The sequence below is a fragment of the Podarcis tiliguerta genome (assembly GCF_965153285.1).
Source record: "Podarcis tiliguerta genome assembly, chromosome: 1".
NCBI classification, from domain to species: domain Eukaryota; kingdom Metazoa; phylum Chordata; class Lepidosauria; order Squamata; family Lacertidae; genus Podarcis; species Podarcis tiliguerta.
Window position 1 is genome coordinate 119,803,898 of NC_139534.1, and position 18,229 is coordinate 119,822,126.

General features: G+C 45.2%; 1 protein-coding gene across 2 annotated transcripts in view; it reads left to right on the plus strand.

Moving 5' to 3' along the window:
- The window catches only part of RCOR1 (REST corepressor 1), a 161,257-nt gene that overhangs the window by 86,888 nt on the left and 56,140 nt on the right, over window positions 1–18,229 (plus strand). For both annotated transcript variants that reach the window (XM_083438170.1, XM_083438171.1), the window contains exons 4-5: window positions 8,147–8,199; window positions 13,384–13,545. In XM_083438170.1, coding sequence (XP_083294296.1) covers window positions 8,147–8,199; window positions 13,384–13,545 — 215 coding nt within the window. The remainder of the gene's footprint in view (window positions 1–8,146; window positions 8,200–13,383; window positions 13,546–18,229) is intronic.

Sequence of the window (18,229 nt, forward strand, 5' to 3'; positions counted from 1 at the left end):
GATTTTGAGGAACACCCAGAAGAACACCTACAGCAAGAACTGGTAGAGTCTGTTCTAGCAGCTCAGGACTCTACCAGTTCACACGCTGCATGCATAGACTCATGCATTCTGCATGACCTAAACCCTCATTCTGGTGACCTAAAAGATTTTAGGTCCTCTTTCAACAAGAAGAACTTGCCCTGTTATGCACAGTTCACTAAAGGGGTAATTTACTGAGCTTGTGCTTAAGATTGGTTAGGGTTGACTTGGCATGAAATCCCACCTGCATTTTATATTATTTACTCCCAAGGTTTCTTAAACAGCTTTTCAGCTGCCTCTCCGAGAACCACCTTAGTATCTCAGATTAGAAATCTCCTACCAAAATTAAAATGACAATTGATTCGAGTTACAAGAAAGGAGATTCCAACTAAATTTCAGGAATAACTTTCTGACAATACGAGCTGTTCCACAGTGGGAAGCACCCCCTCTTAGAGGTTTTTAAGCAGAGGTTGGATGACCAACCTCTCATGGATGCTTAAGTAGAGATTCCTGCATTGCAGGGGGTTGGACTAGATGACCCACAGGGTCCCTTCCAATGATACAAGTCTATGATTATATGACAAAAATATTTGGCATGATGGCAACTAATTACAAAAAGCAAACAAAAACAACTCAGAACAAAACGTAACTGATGCTTGCTTCCAGAACACCATGAGAAAGAGTGTTGAGCGGAATCCTCATGGAATGAACAGCTTTGAGACCCTGGGGTGCTGCTGACAATGAGTATGTAGACCATCCTTCTCTAACCTGATGTCCCCAGATGTTCTTGGACTCCAACCATCCCTGACCACTGGCCATGGAGGATGGAGCTGACGTAGAGTTGGAGTTCAACAGCATCTGGCATTCACCATGCTGGAGGAGGTTTGTGTAGACCTTTGTTTCCCAAACTCCAACTGTTTTCAGACTACAGTTCCCATCCTCCCTGAGCATTGGTCTTGCTAGCAAGGGATGATGGGAGTTGTAGTCCCAAAAACCTCTGGAGACCCCATTTTGAGAAATACTGGTGTAGACAGTCGTAGGCTATATGGACGGGCAATCCGACTTTTTAAGGCAGCTCTATTATTTCCAGACTAGCTGTTGAAGACTAGTACTGCTGTTGTATTATATATTGCCGGTGGTTTGTTTTATTTTGTGTTTTATTTGTTTGTGTGTGTGTTAGAAGCAGGTTTGATCTTTGGAGGAGTGATATATAAATACCATAAAAAGGGGTTGTAAAGAAGTTGCCTGTTCTCTGTCCCTTAAGTGTTCTTATTTGGTATCAGTGCTGGCTAGGATTGCGAGATAACTAGAACTTGTACCTGTGTTCAGGCAAGGCAAGGCAACGAAAAGAATGAATGAATGTTGCCGGAGAGAAGTACATGAATTACAGAAATGTATGGTAATGGGAAGCAATATATAAACAAATGAGTTAGAGAATAAAGCCTATGCCAGTGCTACCCCATAAAATCTGATGAATTAGGAAAATAACAAAGGGATGTTCATAAGAAGACATGGGGGACCCTATAACAAAACATTGCCAGTGTGGAGCGCTTCTGTTCTGGATTCAAGTCACTCCAATCCCCGCATAGCTTCCCTTCTCCCCCTCCAGTGGTCAGTTAGCATTCCATGCCCTCTGAACATTCTCAGGCAACTCTCGTGCCCCATTCAGGCTACATTAAGTTCTCCAGTTTCTTCATTGATGTCTGAGGCTAGCACTCTCTCTTGTTCCTGGAGGACATGGCAAAATAGCTCCTCAAGTGTGAATTAGGAAGACGACGAGACGGTTGGTTATTCTTTATTCGAACCCAACCGAACAAAATCAGAAACAAGAACGCCAAGCGTCTTCTATGCGCAGACCCCACAAAAAATGTTCTAATAAATTATTTGGTTTATTATTGCATTATTGTCCCATCTTTCATCCAAGGAGCTAAAGGTGAGGTACGTGGTGGCATACATCGTTCCCTTCCTTATCATCATCATCATCATCACATATTATTTATACTGCACCCATCCGGCTCTATTATCCTCATTAAAACCCTGCGAGGCTGAGCGCTGGTGATTGGCCGAAGACCATCCATTTCTTGCAACCAAGTGAAGATGCTCTGGCACCAGGATGGCTCCTGACATCTCCACCATCTGGAGGTGCATGCATGGGGATCATTGGATCTGAGCTGTTTTCACACACTAGCAACACATCCTGTAGAATTCTATCAGATATATTTTATCTGCGTAACTGGAAGGAATTTCAGGAACCATAATGCCTTTTCTGTGCAGCCTGAGCAGAAATCATTAAGGAAAAGATGTCGGAAGAGGCCAATATATATGTGGACTGTCCCTGGGTCAATTGATTTTCCTTCTTTAAAACTTCTCAGAACTCTTAACCTAGCTCAAGGTTGTCATCTGAACTAGCCAGATGTTTAACTGAGAATCAACCCCTGTCAGGCCATTGTTTGAAAAACAAGACTTTGGAGCTGTCTGGCCCAAAAATGGCAGCTAGACATTCCGTTTTGGCGACTGTAACTATGGTTTAAGGAGTGATTTGGTGCCTGGCATATATATTTTGAGTTTCAGACATGGGACTATTTTTTCTTTTTTACATAGTTTTTATTAAATTTTCTGTTTTACAATTTAAAATATTCGTTTAAACAACCTTATCAATCACTTCCCGTGGTTCATTTTGCATAACCATCATCATCATCTTATTTATATGCCGCCTTTCCATAGTTGAAGCTACACTCAGGGCGGCTTACAACATAAGATTTGCATAATTACAAACGTAACAGAAGTCATAAAGAATGAATAAAACACATCAAAAAGTACACAACCAAATGGAAACAATTTCCACATAAATCATAAGATCTAAAATGAAAGATAAAACAATAATACCAATAACAGCAACAGTTCTCTCAACCCCCCGTAAATAATACTCCAGCCCAGGGGTCAGCAACCTTTTTCAGCCGTGGGCCGGTCCACCGTCCCTCAGACCATGTGGTGGGACCGGACTATATTTTGGGAAAAAAATAATGAACGAATTCCTATGCCCCACAAATAACCCAGAGACGCATTTTAAATAAAAGCACACATTCTACTCATGTAAAAACACCAGGCAGGCCCCACAAATAACTACATGGTTGGCGGGGCGTAGCTTCCCTCCCCAAACCTCTGTGGGGATTGCTCTCCCACAGCAGCATGGGGGAGAGTTGCGCCCCCACGATGGCTGGCAGTGCACAGCTTTGCATGCCCCCCCCCCACTATCTGTTGTAATTTGGGGGTGCTGGGTGGATAGTTGCATCCCACATCTACTAAAGACGGCCCTGGCTCCGAGAGAGAATGAGTGCCACTTAAACACACATGAGAAGAAGAAGAAGAGTTTGGATTTGATATCCCGCCTTTCACTCCCTTTTAAGGAGTCTCAAAGCAGCTAACATTCTCCTTTCCCTTCCTCCCCCACAACAAACACTCTGTGAGGTGAGTGGGGCTGAGAGACTTCAGAGAAGTGTGACTGGCCCAAGGTCACCCAGCAGCTGCATGTGGAGGAGCGGGTAAGCGAACCCGGTTCACCAGATTACAAGTCCACTGCTCTTAACCACTACACCACACTGGCTCTCTTCCCCGCATGTGTGCATCTTCTCTATGGTACCCTCCAGATGTTACTGAACTCAAGCCTTTGCTACCCATGAGTCATTGGCCCTGCTGTGGCTGCATTGGTAGATTCCAGCAACATCTGGAGTGCACCATGTTGGCAACTCCCGCACAGCCTGTCCCCTCTTGACCCCTGCCTCCTTTTTCTCTGCTTTGGAGAGAAAAGGTTTATCCCAGTGCAAACTCCCTACTACGTTTTATTCGCGGAAGCTAAGAGCGGCGAGCGTTTGGGGCTTGTGCCTGCGGAATGTGAAGCAGGCTTAACAAAACACTTCTCATCTGCTATCAATAATTTCTCAAGGTAATGAAACAATAGATCACAGTCCCTCTTTCCCCCTGGGGCGTGCCGTCTTTCGGTTCTGGGAAACTGCTTTCGTTTTCTCTATTAAAATCTTATTCACATGCTCAGCCTCAACTTTGGACCAATGTTTAATCCACCCCACTGGCCACAGTGACCAAGTTTTGCTTTTTATTTCTAAAATGGCACACACACAGAGAGAGAGGTCACTCCAGACTCCAGCTGCTTTTAAAGGTGCTCTTCCTGTAGGATACTCCCCCCCCCATCCCTTTTATACCCTTAAGTTGAATTGGCAGTGAGGAGAGGGGCTTTTAATGGACAGTGAAAACCCTGACTTTAATTGCCGCAGACATTAGGACGTTAAGAGGCTAATTTGTAAGAGAGAACTTTTTATCTGTCCTGCTTTTTATTGATCTTCCGGGGGGGGGGGGGGGTTAAAATGTTATCTGGAAGGTGGACTTTGCTTCATGCTAAAAGCCAGTTAATGGCAGCTGTGCTGTACTCAAGAGAAGGCTGGCTCATGATGGAAACCTGCCATATACATATTGGAGCCTTTAAGGACTGAGTTTCTGCAGCAGGGAGGTGCAGAGAAATGGATGGAATAGAGAGAAAAGGCATTTAAACCTGGGGGTGGTTAGCGTGTGGCATAAGAAGAACCTTGGCTGGATGAGGCCAGTGGCCTGTCTCACCAAACATCCTGTGACCAACTAGATCCCTATGAGGATCCCACACGCAGGACCCAGACGCAATAGTCCTCTCCCCTTCTACGGTTTCCAGCAACCGGAATTCATAGAGGAGGTAGAAAATCAGGGCAGTAGCCATTGATAACATGAATTTGTCTAGCCTCTTGCAAAGTTGGTGGCCATCGCTGCCTCTTGTGGGAATGAATCTCATCATTTTAACATTTTAACGTAAATAAATGCTTTTACCTGTCCCGTTGGATGTCCACAAATTCTAGTGTTATGAGAGACAGAGGGCAGCTTCTCTCTATCTCTGCTTTCTCCGTGTTCGTTTTAGAAAAGCCGGAAATTCCGCAACCTGATCCGCAATGCATTATAGCGATTCTGCAACCTGATCTCTACACTATGGCGCCTAAGCTTCGTTCAGATGGCGTCTTGCTCTGCTGGCCGCAGCAATACCGCTAAGTCAATGGCCAGCAGGGTGTGCCAGGTTCTCACACTTTTGCCTGCCTTGTGTGTGCCCTTGGGGTTTAGAACTCTTTCCCTGGGGAAGTCTGCCTTGTTTGTTCTCGGGGAGCCTTCCAGAAAGAAGCCCTTTCTTTCAAAGTGTTAAAAAATTCTGTTTTTGTTTGACCCTCCAGATAAAATTCCTTGGTTGCCCTAATAAGCCAAGAGAGTTGACACATTTAAAAATGTGTATGTATGTATAAGCGCTACTAGCTTCTTTATTTTATCTGTTGTTCTTTGTTGCTTTTCGCAACGGTCAGTTTTATTTATATTGTAAAGTGCTTTTCGACATCTTCTTATACTTAACCTTACAATTACATATACCCCACCTTTCAGAATACACAGATCATCCTGACAGGCTTCACAGGCAACATTAAACCACGTTGTGTGTTTTTTTGAAAAAGCATAGTAAACAACATCAACATGCAAAATGTCGTTGGGATCGTTCCCCGTGGGGAGTAGGTTGGCAGAGGATGGTATAAAATGGTGCAAGAAAATGCAAGCGCCGTTTCCTTCTGTGGTTGTCAATTAAAGCAGCCGCATGGGAACGGCTTCATTCCCACTTTGCTGCTGTAATGCATAATTGGCACCACCTACGTCGTGTTGTCCCTTTGAGAGTTTCTGCTGAGCTGTACACTGTTATCTTTGGAAGGGAGTGGATCGGGGAGAAAGCCATAGCAAACTGGCCTTGCATCTCGTGACCTCATTAGCCCTCCCTATCCAGTGACCCTCTCCCCAAGACATCACAGGGTCTTCTAGCTGCTTCAGGAACCAACTCATAAAAAGGCAGTGCTCAACAATGTCGATTTAGCATAGGAAGCGCAGCTTCTGCAGGTCTGTGTGCAGAGAGACTCCCACTGAAAAGAAGAAAACGAGACTGGTCAGCCATGCTATGTTCCTGGCGGTGAAATACAGTGGTACCTCGGGTTAAGTACTTAATTTGTTCCGGAGGTCCGTTCTTAACCTGAAACTGTTCTTAACCTGAAGCACCACTTTAGCTAATGGGGCCTCCTGCTGTTGCCGGCCGCCGAAGCACGATTTCTGTTCTTATCCTGAAGCAAAGTTCTTAGCCTGAAGCACTATTTCTGGCTTAGTGGAGTGTGTAACCTGAACGTATGTAACCTGAAGCATATGTAACCCGAGGTACCACTGTACTTGACATTTCCTATGCACATTCATGTTTCCGCAGAGCTTGCCACGTGGGCTGTGGTGTGCAAGGCTTTCAGGATGCAATATCCCAAGGCCCAGGGAGGTTTGCCTCCCAGGAAAGAAAGTAATGTCATGGGGAAAACCTTGGCTGTCCAGCAACAGGGAGCTTACTTGCTATTCCCAATCAGACAGAAAACACCTTCTGGTCTTCCTGGGATTGAAGAAATGGAAGAGAAGAGAGCTTTGTCCTTGCTGGGTTCAGCCGAGATTCATTTGTGCAGAGGACAGAGGCATAGTATCATGGGGGTTGTGGCTCCGGGTGCAATTTTGAGAGGGGGTGCACACAGCAGGCTCCTCCTTCGGAGCCTGGCTCCGTTGCAGAGCCCTGACTGCGGTGCTTGTGCCTGGTATAGCTCCGCCCCCCAGGGCAGATTTAATGGGGGAGAGAAAGAGAGAGCAGGCGAGTGGGTGGCAGTGCTGCTGCCCACCCTCCTCAGCTGTGGCACACCTTGCGCCAGGTGGCAGCAGCTCTCCCACCACTTCACTTCTGACTCGGCAGCGGAGAGCATCGCACCTTGGCCATGGTGAGATGCGCCCGGCCACAACAGCTCCGCCTCCACCACTGGGTCAGGTGGAGAGCAGCTTCCCTGCCCCTCTCCTAACCCTGAAATGTAGCACACAGAGGGTGCCCTCTGCCCCCACGCCCCCTCACTGGCATGCCCCCCTCGCTTGCCCCAGGCAGCGCGAGCATACACTCTGCCACTGGCAGAGGGCACCCATGGTTTCAAGCCAGAATGGGGAAATGCTTGCTCCATCCCCTGGCAATGCAGTTTCCTGAAAACCGCAGCTCACATGTAGGGGCCCAGGGAGAACAGGAACCCCAAGGAATTGGGGATCTCCGTCATGTGAGAAGCTTCTTGTACATGGGTGTTCCATTGCAGAGGGCTGTGCTCAGCTGGTGGGTCTAGCACTGATGTGGCTGTTAGAATTCCTGCTCCGTTATTGCAGTCATGGGATTATTGTCTATCACATGACAGTATATGTTCTGACTCCACAAAGTGGGAAGTGATGGAGACAGGATGTTTGTGTTACTGTGTTCCGTGAAGTGAGACTATTGTCTTTTGTTCTTTTTTTCTTTGCTGTCTGTTGCTAGAGAGAGAGGGAGCCATGGTGCAGTGCTCCGTGTGTGTTTGTATGTAAATGAAGTAGATTAGCCAAAATGCTGAGTTGCTGAGGTCTGTCACATGTGTGCTGCAAAGACTCTGTGGATCCCTAAGTGTGCCGGTGTCGGTTAGCATCAGTCGCTGTGATTTTCGGGCTGAAGAAAGCTTATGAAGCTCCCGAACGATCGACCAGGAGGGAGAGAACATACCAGTCGGGCATGTGTCTCTGCCAGGGTCCTACTCGAGTGTACGCTGAACTCCTGACAGTGGCATTGGGGCAAGGAGCGTGGCCTCGCTGCAGCATAGAAGGGCGAGTGCCCTGCAAGCAAAAAGTAGCATGTAAATGGGGCTTAAGCAACTTCAATAATTTATCTTCCCATCCAGTTTTCCCTCCTCAGCCCCCACTCTGTTGTTGTTTTTTGTTCTGAGCCTTTCCGTTCTGAGCCGGGGCTCTCTTGTTGTTTTTAATCCCTGTGTGGTGCTCAGCAAATTGTAGGTGCTTTATAAGTGATAAGTCATAATGATAGATAGGCAGTTTTGATAACTTATTTTCTGGCTTGCGTTCAGAGGATCAGAAGTATGCACCGTCTTTTCTTCACGGAGGGGAATATTGTGCTTTTCCGAAGCTTTTGTTGCTCAATATCTAATTCTCTTTCTCCCTCCCTCTTTCTCTCCCCAATTTTCCCCAGTGGATGAATACATCGCTATTGCAAAAGAAAAGCACGGCTACAACATGGAGCAGGTACTGAAAAGAATTCAAAAAATTATAGTGTCCTATTAACCAAATGATGACTTTTTCTAAAGGGAAGATTCATTTCCAGTATTATTGACTGACTGACTGATTGATTGATTGATTGATTGCATTTATACCCTGCCTTTCCTCCAAGGAGCTCAAGGTGGTTTACATAAGTCTCTTCATTTAATCCTCACAACAACCCTGTGAAGTAGGTGAAATTTGGTGTCCCGGATCCTAGCCCAACACTCTGCATGTCCATCACTTGCATTCCAGTTGTTAATGAAACAAATTCACCTGTAAACTAGACTGTTGTACTGCAGTCTTCCTTCTTCCCTTTGGACCAAGGCAGTTAATTTTTTGATGTCTGGAATAAGCAGATATTTTACTAATCATTCCCAGTACGTTGGATTTTGTTATCGTTTCCATTTCTTAGCCTCCACATCTTAATTTTTTTAAACCACTGTGGGGATGTTTTACTCCTGTTTCTAACCAAAATAAGGTGTTTGGGGGTGGGCAGGCAAGGAGAAAACCATACCCATGTAGATGCATTTGACACGATCCTTATCTGCCATTCTTGGGTGTATTTATGTATAAACAAGCACATTTAATATCTTGCCTCTCCGTAAAAGGTCAGGCTGGCTGGAAACATTAAAGTCTTGCTCAAAATGAGTATACCAAACAAACAACAAAGGCTAATACCTTAGGAAAAAAATCCACAATATAAAAGGACACGCAGCAAAACACACAAGACCAGTAAGTGACGTCATGAAACATAAACCCGCTAGATGCCTGCCTAGACAGGTGAGCTTTGCCTTTGTTTCTAAATTGCCAAGAAGAACATTCGCTGGCTACTCTTAAGATGGTTCAGGAGCAGGAAATTGCACAGATAGGAGCTAAGCAGAAGGACCTCTTCAGGTGTTCAGAAGAATGTATGTGGCCATAAATTGTGAAGGAGAGTGCTTGGCAGGGGGTTGGACTCGATGGCCCTTGTGGTCTCTTCCAACTCTATGATTCTAGAAACTTAGATGTATAAGTCAAATGGCGCCTTAAATCTAGGTTACGGTTGCCACAACAGAATGTCTAGGAACTTTTTTTCTCTCTCTCTCTCTATAATCACCATCATCATCATCATCATCCTCATCAATTCTATACCGCTTTATGTTTTAAAGAAAAAATCTCAATGCATTTTACAACAGATTAAGACCCCAAATAAAAACAGTTCACAATGAAACGAATGCAAGCTTCAAGGAAAATATGTTTTGCTTTCCCCAAATTTATTTACCTACCTAATTTATATAGCTGCCCCACAGCAGAAGTACTCTAGGAAGCCAGTGTGGTGTTGTGGTTAGAGTATTGGACTAGGACCTGAGAGTTCAGGGTTCTAATCCCCACTGAGCCATGAAACTCACTGGGTGACCTTCGGCCAATCCCTTACTCTCAGCTTCATGTACCTCCCAGGGTTGTTGTGAGGATAACATGTGTAGGATATATGCTCTGGGATATAAACGCGAGAAATCGTAAAGCTGGTTCCTGCCCAGTCTAAAAAGTGACACCGGAAAATGACAAAAGAAACAGAGAATAGAAGTGGGGGTGGAGGTGGATATGTGATTGTTTTAATTTCACATGTTTCTGTTTACTTTTGAACCTAAGGGGTAGCAGATGAGAGAGAGAATTAATTCATGCATCTCTTCTGGCCAGTTGAAAATATCATAGTATGTATATGGGTGCCTCTCTTCTTCCCTATGTACCCATTTCCTAAAGGTAAAGGGACCCCTGACCATTAGGTCCAGTCGTGGCCGACTCTGGGGTTGCGGCGCTCATCTCACTTTATTGGCCGAGGGAGCCGGCGTACAGCTTCTGGGTCATGTGGCCAGCATGATTAAGCCGCTTCTGGTGAACCAGAGCAGCGCACGGAAACGCCGTTTATCTTCCCGCCGGAGCGGTACCTATTTATCTATTTGCACTTTGACGTGCTTTCGAACTGCTAGGTTGGCATGAGCAGGGACCGAGCAACGGGAGCTCACCCCATTGCGGGGATTCGAACTGCCGACCTTCTGATCGGCAAGTCCTAGGCTCTGTGGTTTAACCCACAGTGCCACCCGCTTGTACACAGCCTAAATTGGAAACTACTGGAGCATTATGACTCATGGAACTAAGGTATATTTGGAGAAGGCGGCGAATAGGATCCACTTAATTCTTGAATGATATAAGTAGAGAAATGCATAATTTTAAGCTTTGGTTATTCCATTATTCAACGAGGCACCGTCCCTGCCGAGAGGTTAGAAAGGGGCGGAAAGGAAGAAACTACTATTTCATGTAAAAAAGGTTATTTTCACAGTGAGTCATGTTGAAGGGAATTCCAAGAAGGAAAACTCCCTAGATATTGAGCAATGAGTGTGTGATGACACAGAACTGAGCAGCAGGGTCTTGCTGTGCTGACCAATGTGGAGCTTCAGGAAATCACAAAGCGATGACTTTTCTACCAATGAAGAATTTTTTTAAAAAACAATAATAATAACAATTTGCATTGCAAAATAGGCTTGGGGAAAGGGAAATCCCAGCCTCAAAGTTAGCGCTTTCACTTTGAATAACCTGAGTCAAAATGTTTTAGCCAAGAGGTATGTGATCTATATATAACTTGCAGAGAATTAAGAGGTTTGTTCCAGGGCATTTTTAACCAACAGATGGAGGGAATAATAATTTTACTTGAGGAGACAGTGCTGCCAAATTAACCCTTTTTAAAACTCTGGCCGTGAGATAGTTGGTCCTTTCTGAAATGTTTGCTGTGTGGAGGAAAGACTGGATCGTGCAGCAGATGCAATTTGGTGGGGTTCAGAGGTGACGCCGTGTCTTCAGATTTGGTGCTCTTCTGTACAAAAGAATTTAGTAAGATGGGCTTTCCAGACATTCTTTGTGCCACCCTTCCCAAATGTATCATGGTGATCTTGAGTGGCTTAACTAACAAACAAACAAACACCTGAGCATATACCTACATACTGTCTCGGGCATTAAAACCAGCAGTAGGGGCTCTCTTGGTAGTTCATCCACCCTCAGAGAAGTTTGGAAGTGGGGGGTGGCCCAGGAGAGGACATTCTTTGTTAGCTGCCCCCAAGTTGTGGAAATCGCTCTCCAGAGAGGTGCATCTGGGACCTTCATTGTATGGCTTTTGTTTTATGATGAAGACACAACTTTTTACTCTGCATTTGAGCAATATACATATATAACACACGGATATATATACATATATCTGTAGAGATGTCATCACGCTGTAGTTCACATGGTTTTTTTTTTTTAATTTTATTTATATCCCGCCCTCCCCAGCCGAAGCCGGGCTCAGGGCGGCTAACAACAATTAAATAATCAAACAATCAAATAATCAAACATTCTAAAAACATCCCATTATAAAAATTAATTAAAGTCAAATTAATGGCAACCGTTGAGCAAAGTTCTGTGCAGGTTGCCAGAGGAGGGAGTCAGGCTGGGACCTGACCAAAGGCCTGGTGGAACAACTCTGTCTTGCAGGCTCTGCGGAAAGATGTCAGGTCCCGCAGGGCCCTAGTCTCTTGTGACAGAGCGTTCCACCAGATTGGAGCCACCGCCGAGAAAGCCCTGGCTCTAGTTGAGGCCAGCCTAACCTCTCTGAGGCCTGGGACCTTCAGGATGTTTTTATTTGACGAGCGTAGGTTTCTCTGTGGGGCATACCAGGAGAGGCGGTGCCCTGATAGGTGGCACTGCTTACTACAGTGCGAAGACAAACTTAGCAAGTGACCAGCCAGCGGGTGGCAGAGGCCACAGCGGCCAGCATAATAATAATAATAATAATAATAATAATAATAATAATAATAAATTATATATACATACATACCTTGCCCATCTGGCTGGGTTTCCTGTAAGAGTGGCAGGGTGGGCAGCAGGGGCCAGCGAGAGAGTGGTGGGATGGGAGAACTGCAAAGTTTTAACTGCTGTCTGAAGCCGCCACGCATCCTATTCTCTTGACAGCAATTTGTTTTAAATGGGTTTTTAATAATGCCTTTTGAAATTGCTGTAACCCACCCTGGTGGCGAAAGGCAAATAATGAATGAAGGAATGAGAGAGAAGCAGAATCTCCGGCTCATTCTGTGACAGTACAGCCATGACCAACAGATCTGAGGACTTCATCTGAAGTTCATTTGCTCTTCAGGAGCTCTGCTCCTCATGGTCTAGGGCAGGCTTCCTCAATCTCAGCCCTTCAGATGTTTTGAGACTACAATTCCCATCATCCCTGACTACTGGTCCTGCTAGCTAGGGATCATGGGAGTTGTAGGCCAAAAACATCTGGAGGGTCGAGGTTGAGGAAGCCTGGTCTTAGGGAATGCCCAAAGATGTTCAAAACAAAATTAAAGGTGTGGTTTGTACATTGCACTCCATCTGCATGTTCAGTAGTCCACACATGTGGTCTGCTATTATTATTATTATTATTATTATTATTATTATTATTATTATTATTATACTGGCCTATACCTGGGGGTCTCAGGGCGGTTCACAGAATAAAATCAAGATATAAAACCACAAAATACATAATAAAAACAACCCAATAGCCGCCCCCGAAGAAATTTACAATATAATACATCTAGAACTCTTAAATTATATAGGAATAGTTAATCTATGATTGGATATATAAAAAAACAGTTAGAAATATGAAAACAGCTTAAAAGAACAGCACGTAAACAAAATCAATTCAGTTCCGAGAAAGATACCAAGTGGTGTAAAGATTTTAGAAGTCTTGTGGAAACTGCTCGGAGACTTTACTGTACTTTGAGTGGATCGTTTCAAGATTAGCATGTGTTGTGCACTCTCTCTCTCTCTCTCTCTCTCTCTCTCTCTGTGTGTGTGTGTGTGTGTATGAGAGAGGCAGACAGAAACAGAGACTGTGTGCCTCTTTAGTCAACTGGAACTGGATGCAAGGCCAGCTTTTCACTTCCAGAACACTTGTGTTCTCCTTATGGTAAGAAAGCAGTGAGCCTGCCAGAAGGTTATCAGAAAGGATCTGAACACAGCCCAAGCCCTAAAACCTAGGAACTAAACTAAGGGTAGAAGTGTTGGCCTTTTTACTTACATGAAAATTGCCCGGGTGACGGTTGTTTGCCTTTGGTTGTGGGTCCACTTTTTGTTGCATTTATCCATGTTACACCTCTCTCTTCCTTCCTCCAGGCCCTGGGGATGCTATTTTGGCACAAGCACAACATTGAGAAGTCTCTGGCTGACCTGCCCAACTTCACCCCCTTCCCAGACGAATGGACAGTTGAAGACAAAGTCTTGTTTGAGCAGGCTTTCAGTTTCCACGGAAAAACATTTCACCGTATTCAGCAAATGGTGAGGCATCACTGAGGCCTAAGTGTAAAGGCGTGAGAGCCTTGGCTTCGGAAGCAAGTGCGGGTGCTGCGATCTGTGTTGGGTTTGGATGATCTCAAGCAGATTTTCCAGTTGGGGAAGGCGCAGGGATCTTTGGAGCCCGGGGATGGGAGGGCTGAGTTGCAAGAGCTTGAGTTTTTGGACTTCGTGTTTATTTCCCCCCACTTTGTTCATGAACTACACAATTGATAAGTGTGAAGCACTGATAGGGAGGAGGGGTGGAGACTTGGGGCATGAGATTATAACAGGGGAAAAGATGATGTGCTGGGAACTCCCCCTTTTTTACATTTATACTGTAAGAAAAACAATCAAACAGAAAACAGGTTGCAAAAATGCAGAGATAAGAATGAAAGCTACCCTTCAAAATGTCGAAAGCAGCTACTGAGGAAGAGAGATTCTACTCAGCTGCATTAAAGCAGCACAGTGGAGAATGCAAATTAAAGGACATAAGATGAACACTCCGGGATATACTTCTAAAATGGAGACTAGTGTTTCATCCTAATAGAATCAGATCCAACAAGGAACTTGTCAGATAAATATTTACGTATATCATAAAGGGCTACTCAAGTGCACCCCATTCTGCTGTTGTTGCTTTGCCCTTGATGGTTTTAACATTCATGAATAAGTTTTTCAAGAAAAGAAAAGTGCTGTGTATACACACACACACACACACAAAATGAAGACTTACCTACAACTGGTCACTAATATCATAAAGATGGGAGTGTCTGGCAGTCTAAATGGTTAGGTTATTATTTTGCCTATAATATGCAGGAAATTCACAGACTGAGAGAGAGATCAGGCCCTCCTTATACTGGTGTATGGAGCGAGGGGATTTTATTATTCCACTGCCGTGAAACACCAGCGACGACAACACTGTGATATGGAATCCCATAGCCACCTTTCTTGGCCTGGAAAGTGGATTCAGATTGCCAAAACACATCCATCAAAATATTCATGTACAAAAAGATCACAGCAAGGTTTCTAAGGCTGGATCTGTTGATATAGGAGTTGTGGGTGGAACCAAATTAAGATGGCAGAAGCGCAGGAGTTTTTTGTATCTGTTTTAATTGCATTTTAACTCAGCTCTTGCATAAATTTGCTTTATTGACTAAGAGAAAGAATGTACAAAAAAGGGACTCCCTCTCCCCCAAATCTCTGCATTCTTGCTTTTCCTTGAGGGTTTAAAAAAAAGAAAAAAGAACAGAAGTGTTTTATATTTATATTCACTGGAGATTACGGGTCACACTAAAAGCTGTGTGCTGTTAATTAGCAGAAGTAACAGCCGTAACTCCCCCGCCCTACCAAGTCTTCCAGCTTAATCCTTGTTCTTTAACTATTTTACCACCAGTTCTTAAAAATAATAATTATGTTTTGTTGTCTACGGGCAGAGCTACATGTGGGCCTGTTACTCAGAATGGGAATCCCATATTGAGGTTCTCCCACCTCCTACTGGTAACGTACAGGCAGACGTTTAGCCAATGATGTAGAGTAGGGTGGGGGACAATGACTTTGTGGTACGGATACCTCTGGCCCTCTGCCTGTTGTCGGATTTGCAACTCACATTAGGCCCAGCCACATGTTCCCTGGCTCTGATTCATGATTTGGAGCATTGGAAATGAGCCCCAAGCTCACACGATCCTTTTGCCTATGTGGCTTGTGTCTTTCCCATTTAACCATAGTTTGCCATGATGTCGAAATCTGCAAACTGGATTTCAGACTTCAAGCCACGGTTTCTTGATTTGGAACATTATGACAAACTATGGTTAGCACTAAACTGCAGCACTGCAGAGAGAGGAAGGGTTCGCCATTATTGACTGATGGAAAACCACGGTTAGGATTTATACTGTGGGAGAAAGGTATGTAAGATGAGTGGAGGAATCCTTCGAATGATGATTTGGAAGTTTGTCTGAACTGGGTCAATATGTAAAGAAGCCTGTAATTAATAGCGCCTTTGATTGTTTCACAGTTGAGGGTCTTTGACTACCAAGTTTTACGTTTTTCAACCAACAAAGACGACCTTTCAAGTGAGCAAGATGCAGGGCTTTCTTCTCCATGTGAAGTCTTATTGATTTTCAGCAACTAGCAAAAAATGAACAAGCCACTCCAAAGGCATAAATATGGTTGCTGTGCTTGAAAGGTTCTCGGGAAGAAATGACTTTTCCAGGGCCTGCTTAAAAGTGCATTCTTGTGGCATTCGGTACTGTTATGAGGACGATGGCAGAATTAGTCACTTCAGGTCACCAAGATAGCACCAGCCATGTTTGTATGGTACTTTACACAGGAACATGAGCCAAAAAGTGACTTAGGAGGAGCTTGCACTCTAAATTTCAGCCATGGGAGAGACATGCCAAGGGTGGACGGATAGTGAGTGCAGTCTCAGTGCTTCCTTTCAATGGGAGATGAGTGCAAAGTCGTTATACCCACGGCTTCAAGGATGTCTAATGGGTTTTGTGACATACCTAGAAGGAAGAGAGACCAAGCATCACTTTGCTATAAGGTAGTTCCAGGCAGAAGGGAGCCAGTAGAGATTATGGACAGAATGGCTTGAGAGCAGGGAATTTTGGGTTGATTCCTTTGGAGGTGCAACGGCACTGGGAAATCAGAACATAATGATGGAAATGATCACCCTCATTTTATTTGTCGGCCCCCTTTCCATAGTTGAGGCCACGCTCAGGGCGGCTTACAACATGAAAAGTTTCACACAATTACGAACGTAACAAACGTAGTTGTAAACAGTAAATAAAGCACATCGAAAAGTATGCAACCAAATGGGACAGTTTCCACAAAGATCATCATAAGATCATTTTAAGTTGTATTCATTCAACTTGTTTTTATTATTGGTTGTTAGCCACCCTGAGCCCAGCCTTGGCTGGGGAGGGCGGGGTATAAATAATTTTAAAAAAATTATTATTATTATTATTATTATTATTATTATTATTATTATATCTAATAGTAAAGGTAAAGGTACCCCTGCCCATACAGGCCAGTCTTGACAGACTCTAGGGTTGTGCGCTCATCTCACTCTAGAGGCCGGGAGCCAGCGCTGTCCGCAGACACTTCCGGGTCACATGGCCAGCGTGACGAAGCTGCTCTGGTGAGCCAGCGCACCAGAGCAGCACACGGAACGCCATTTACCTTCCCGCTATAAAGCGGTACCTATTTATCTACTTGCACTTAAGGGTGCTTTCGAACTGCTAGGTGGGCAGGAGCTGGGACCGAACGATGGGAGCTCACCCCGCCGTGGGGATTCAAACCGCCGACCATGTGATCGGCAAGTTCTAGGCGCCACCCGCGTCCCCCATTATATCTAATACAAAGATGCAAAAACCAATTAATACCAATTACAGCAACAAGATCCCCCAACAAAAACCCCTAAACCAGTGTTTCCCAAACCTGAGTCTCCAGCTGTTTTGGGACTAACAGTTCCCATCATTCCTGTCTACTGGTCTTGCTAGCTGGGGATGATGGGTGTTGTAGTCCCAAAACAGCTGGAGACCCAAGTTTGGGAAACGATGTCCTAAACAATACTGCAACCCAAGAGTATGTTTAGCGGCCTCAGCTTTTGTAGCTGGAGTCAGTCAGGGCCCTTTCTTAAAGCGCTGTGAGACTGACCCGCTGACTTTGTCATAAGCCCAAAGCTTGGCCTTTCTGTTTTTTGTACTTGCACCCTCTTTTGTACCCATACACTGCACCCAGTGCCAGCCTTTTCTCCCACAGTGGATCATTCAGAGGCCTTTGCAGTGCAGCTTGGTGTTAACAGACTAGTGACCTAGCAGACACTTCAAAAAGACTAGAAGAAGGGCAGTTCCGTTCTGGACATCCTTTCATAGGCCATGTACCAGGGGTGGGTGGGGCCAGGAGCAAGAGTAGGCAGAGCCAGTGGCATAGCGTGCGGGGTGCAGGGGGGGCCGGCCGCACTGGGTGCAACATCGGGGGGTGGGGCGCGCTCGCACTCGCAGCTCTCTGCCCCTACCTGGCTCACTCACTCACTCTCACTGCAGTGCTGGCTGTGCGAATCCGCTCCGAGCTGCCGGGTTGCCGCCCACTGTGGAGGGGAGGGTGCCAGGCGTGCGGTGCGGTGCGGAGAGAGAGCGAGGGACTATCTGGGGGAGGGACAGTGCAGCGGGGGGGGGGGCGCAAATTACTTGCCTTGCCCCGGGTGCTGACAACCCACGCTACGCCACTGGGCAGAGCAACAAATGTAAGTTTTATCTTTTCATAGTGGGCTATTTTTCACGCCCTTGAATGCCACACTTTCTGTCCTCCATCTGAGCCAAGCGGGGGGGGGGGGGGGACCAAAACAAAAAAACCACAACCAGTCTTTGAGGAACACACCTCAGCCAGGCAAAAGTACTCAGGGAAGGTGCAAAGAAAAACTGGTGAGGTCATGTGTGGCCTGGGGAGGGTCACGAGAGCCGGATGGAAAAGTATGGAGGGCCACATTATTTAATAATAATAATTAAAAAAAATTTTATTTATACCCCACCGTCCCCGGCCAGAGCCGGGCTCAGGGCGGCTAACACCAGTAAAATTTCAGTAAAAACATAATAGAAAAAAACCCCAATTTAAAATACAGGTTAAAATGCAATTTAAAATGCAGCCTCATTGTAAAAGTAGCCCATAGATCAAAACCGTAAGGGGAGGG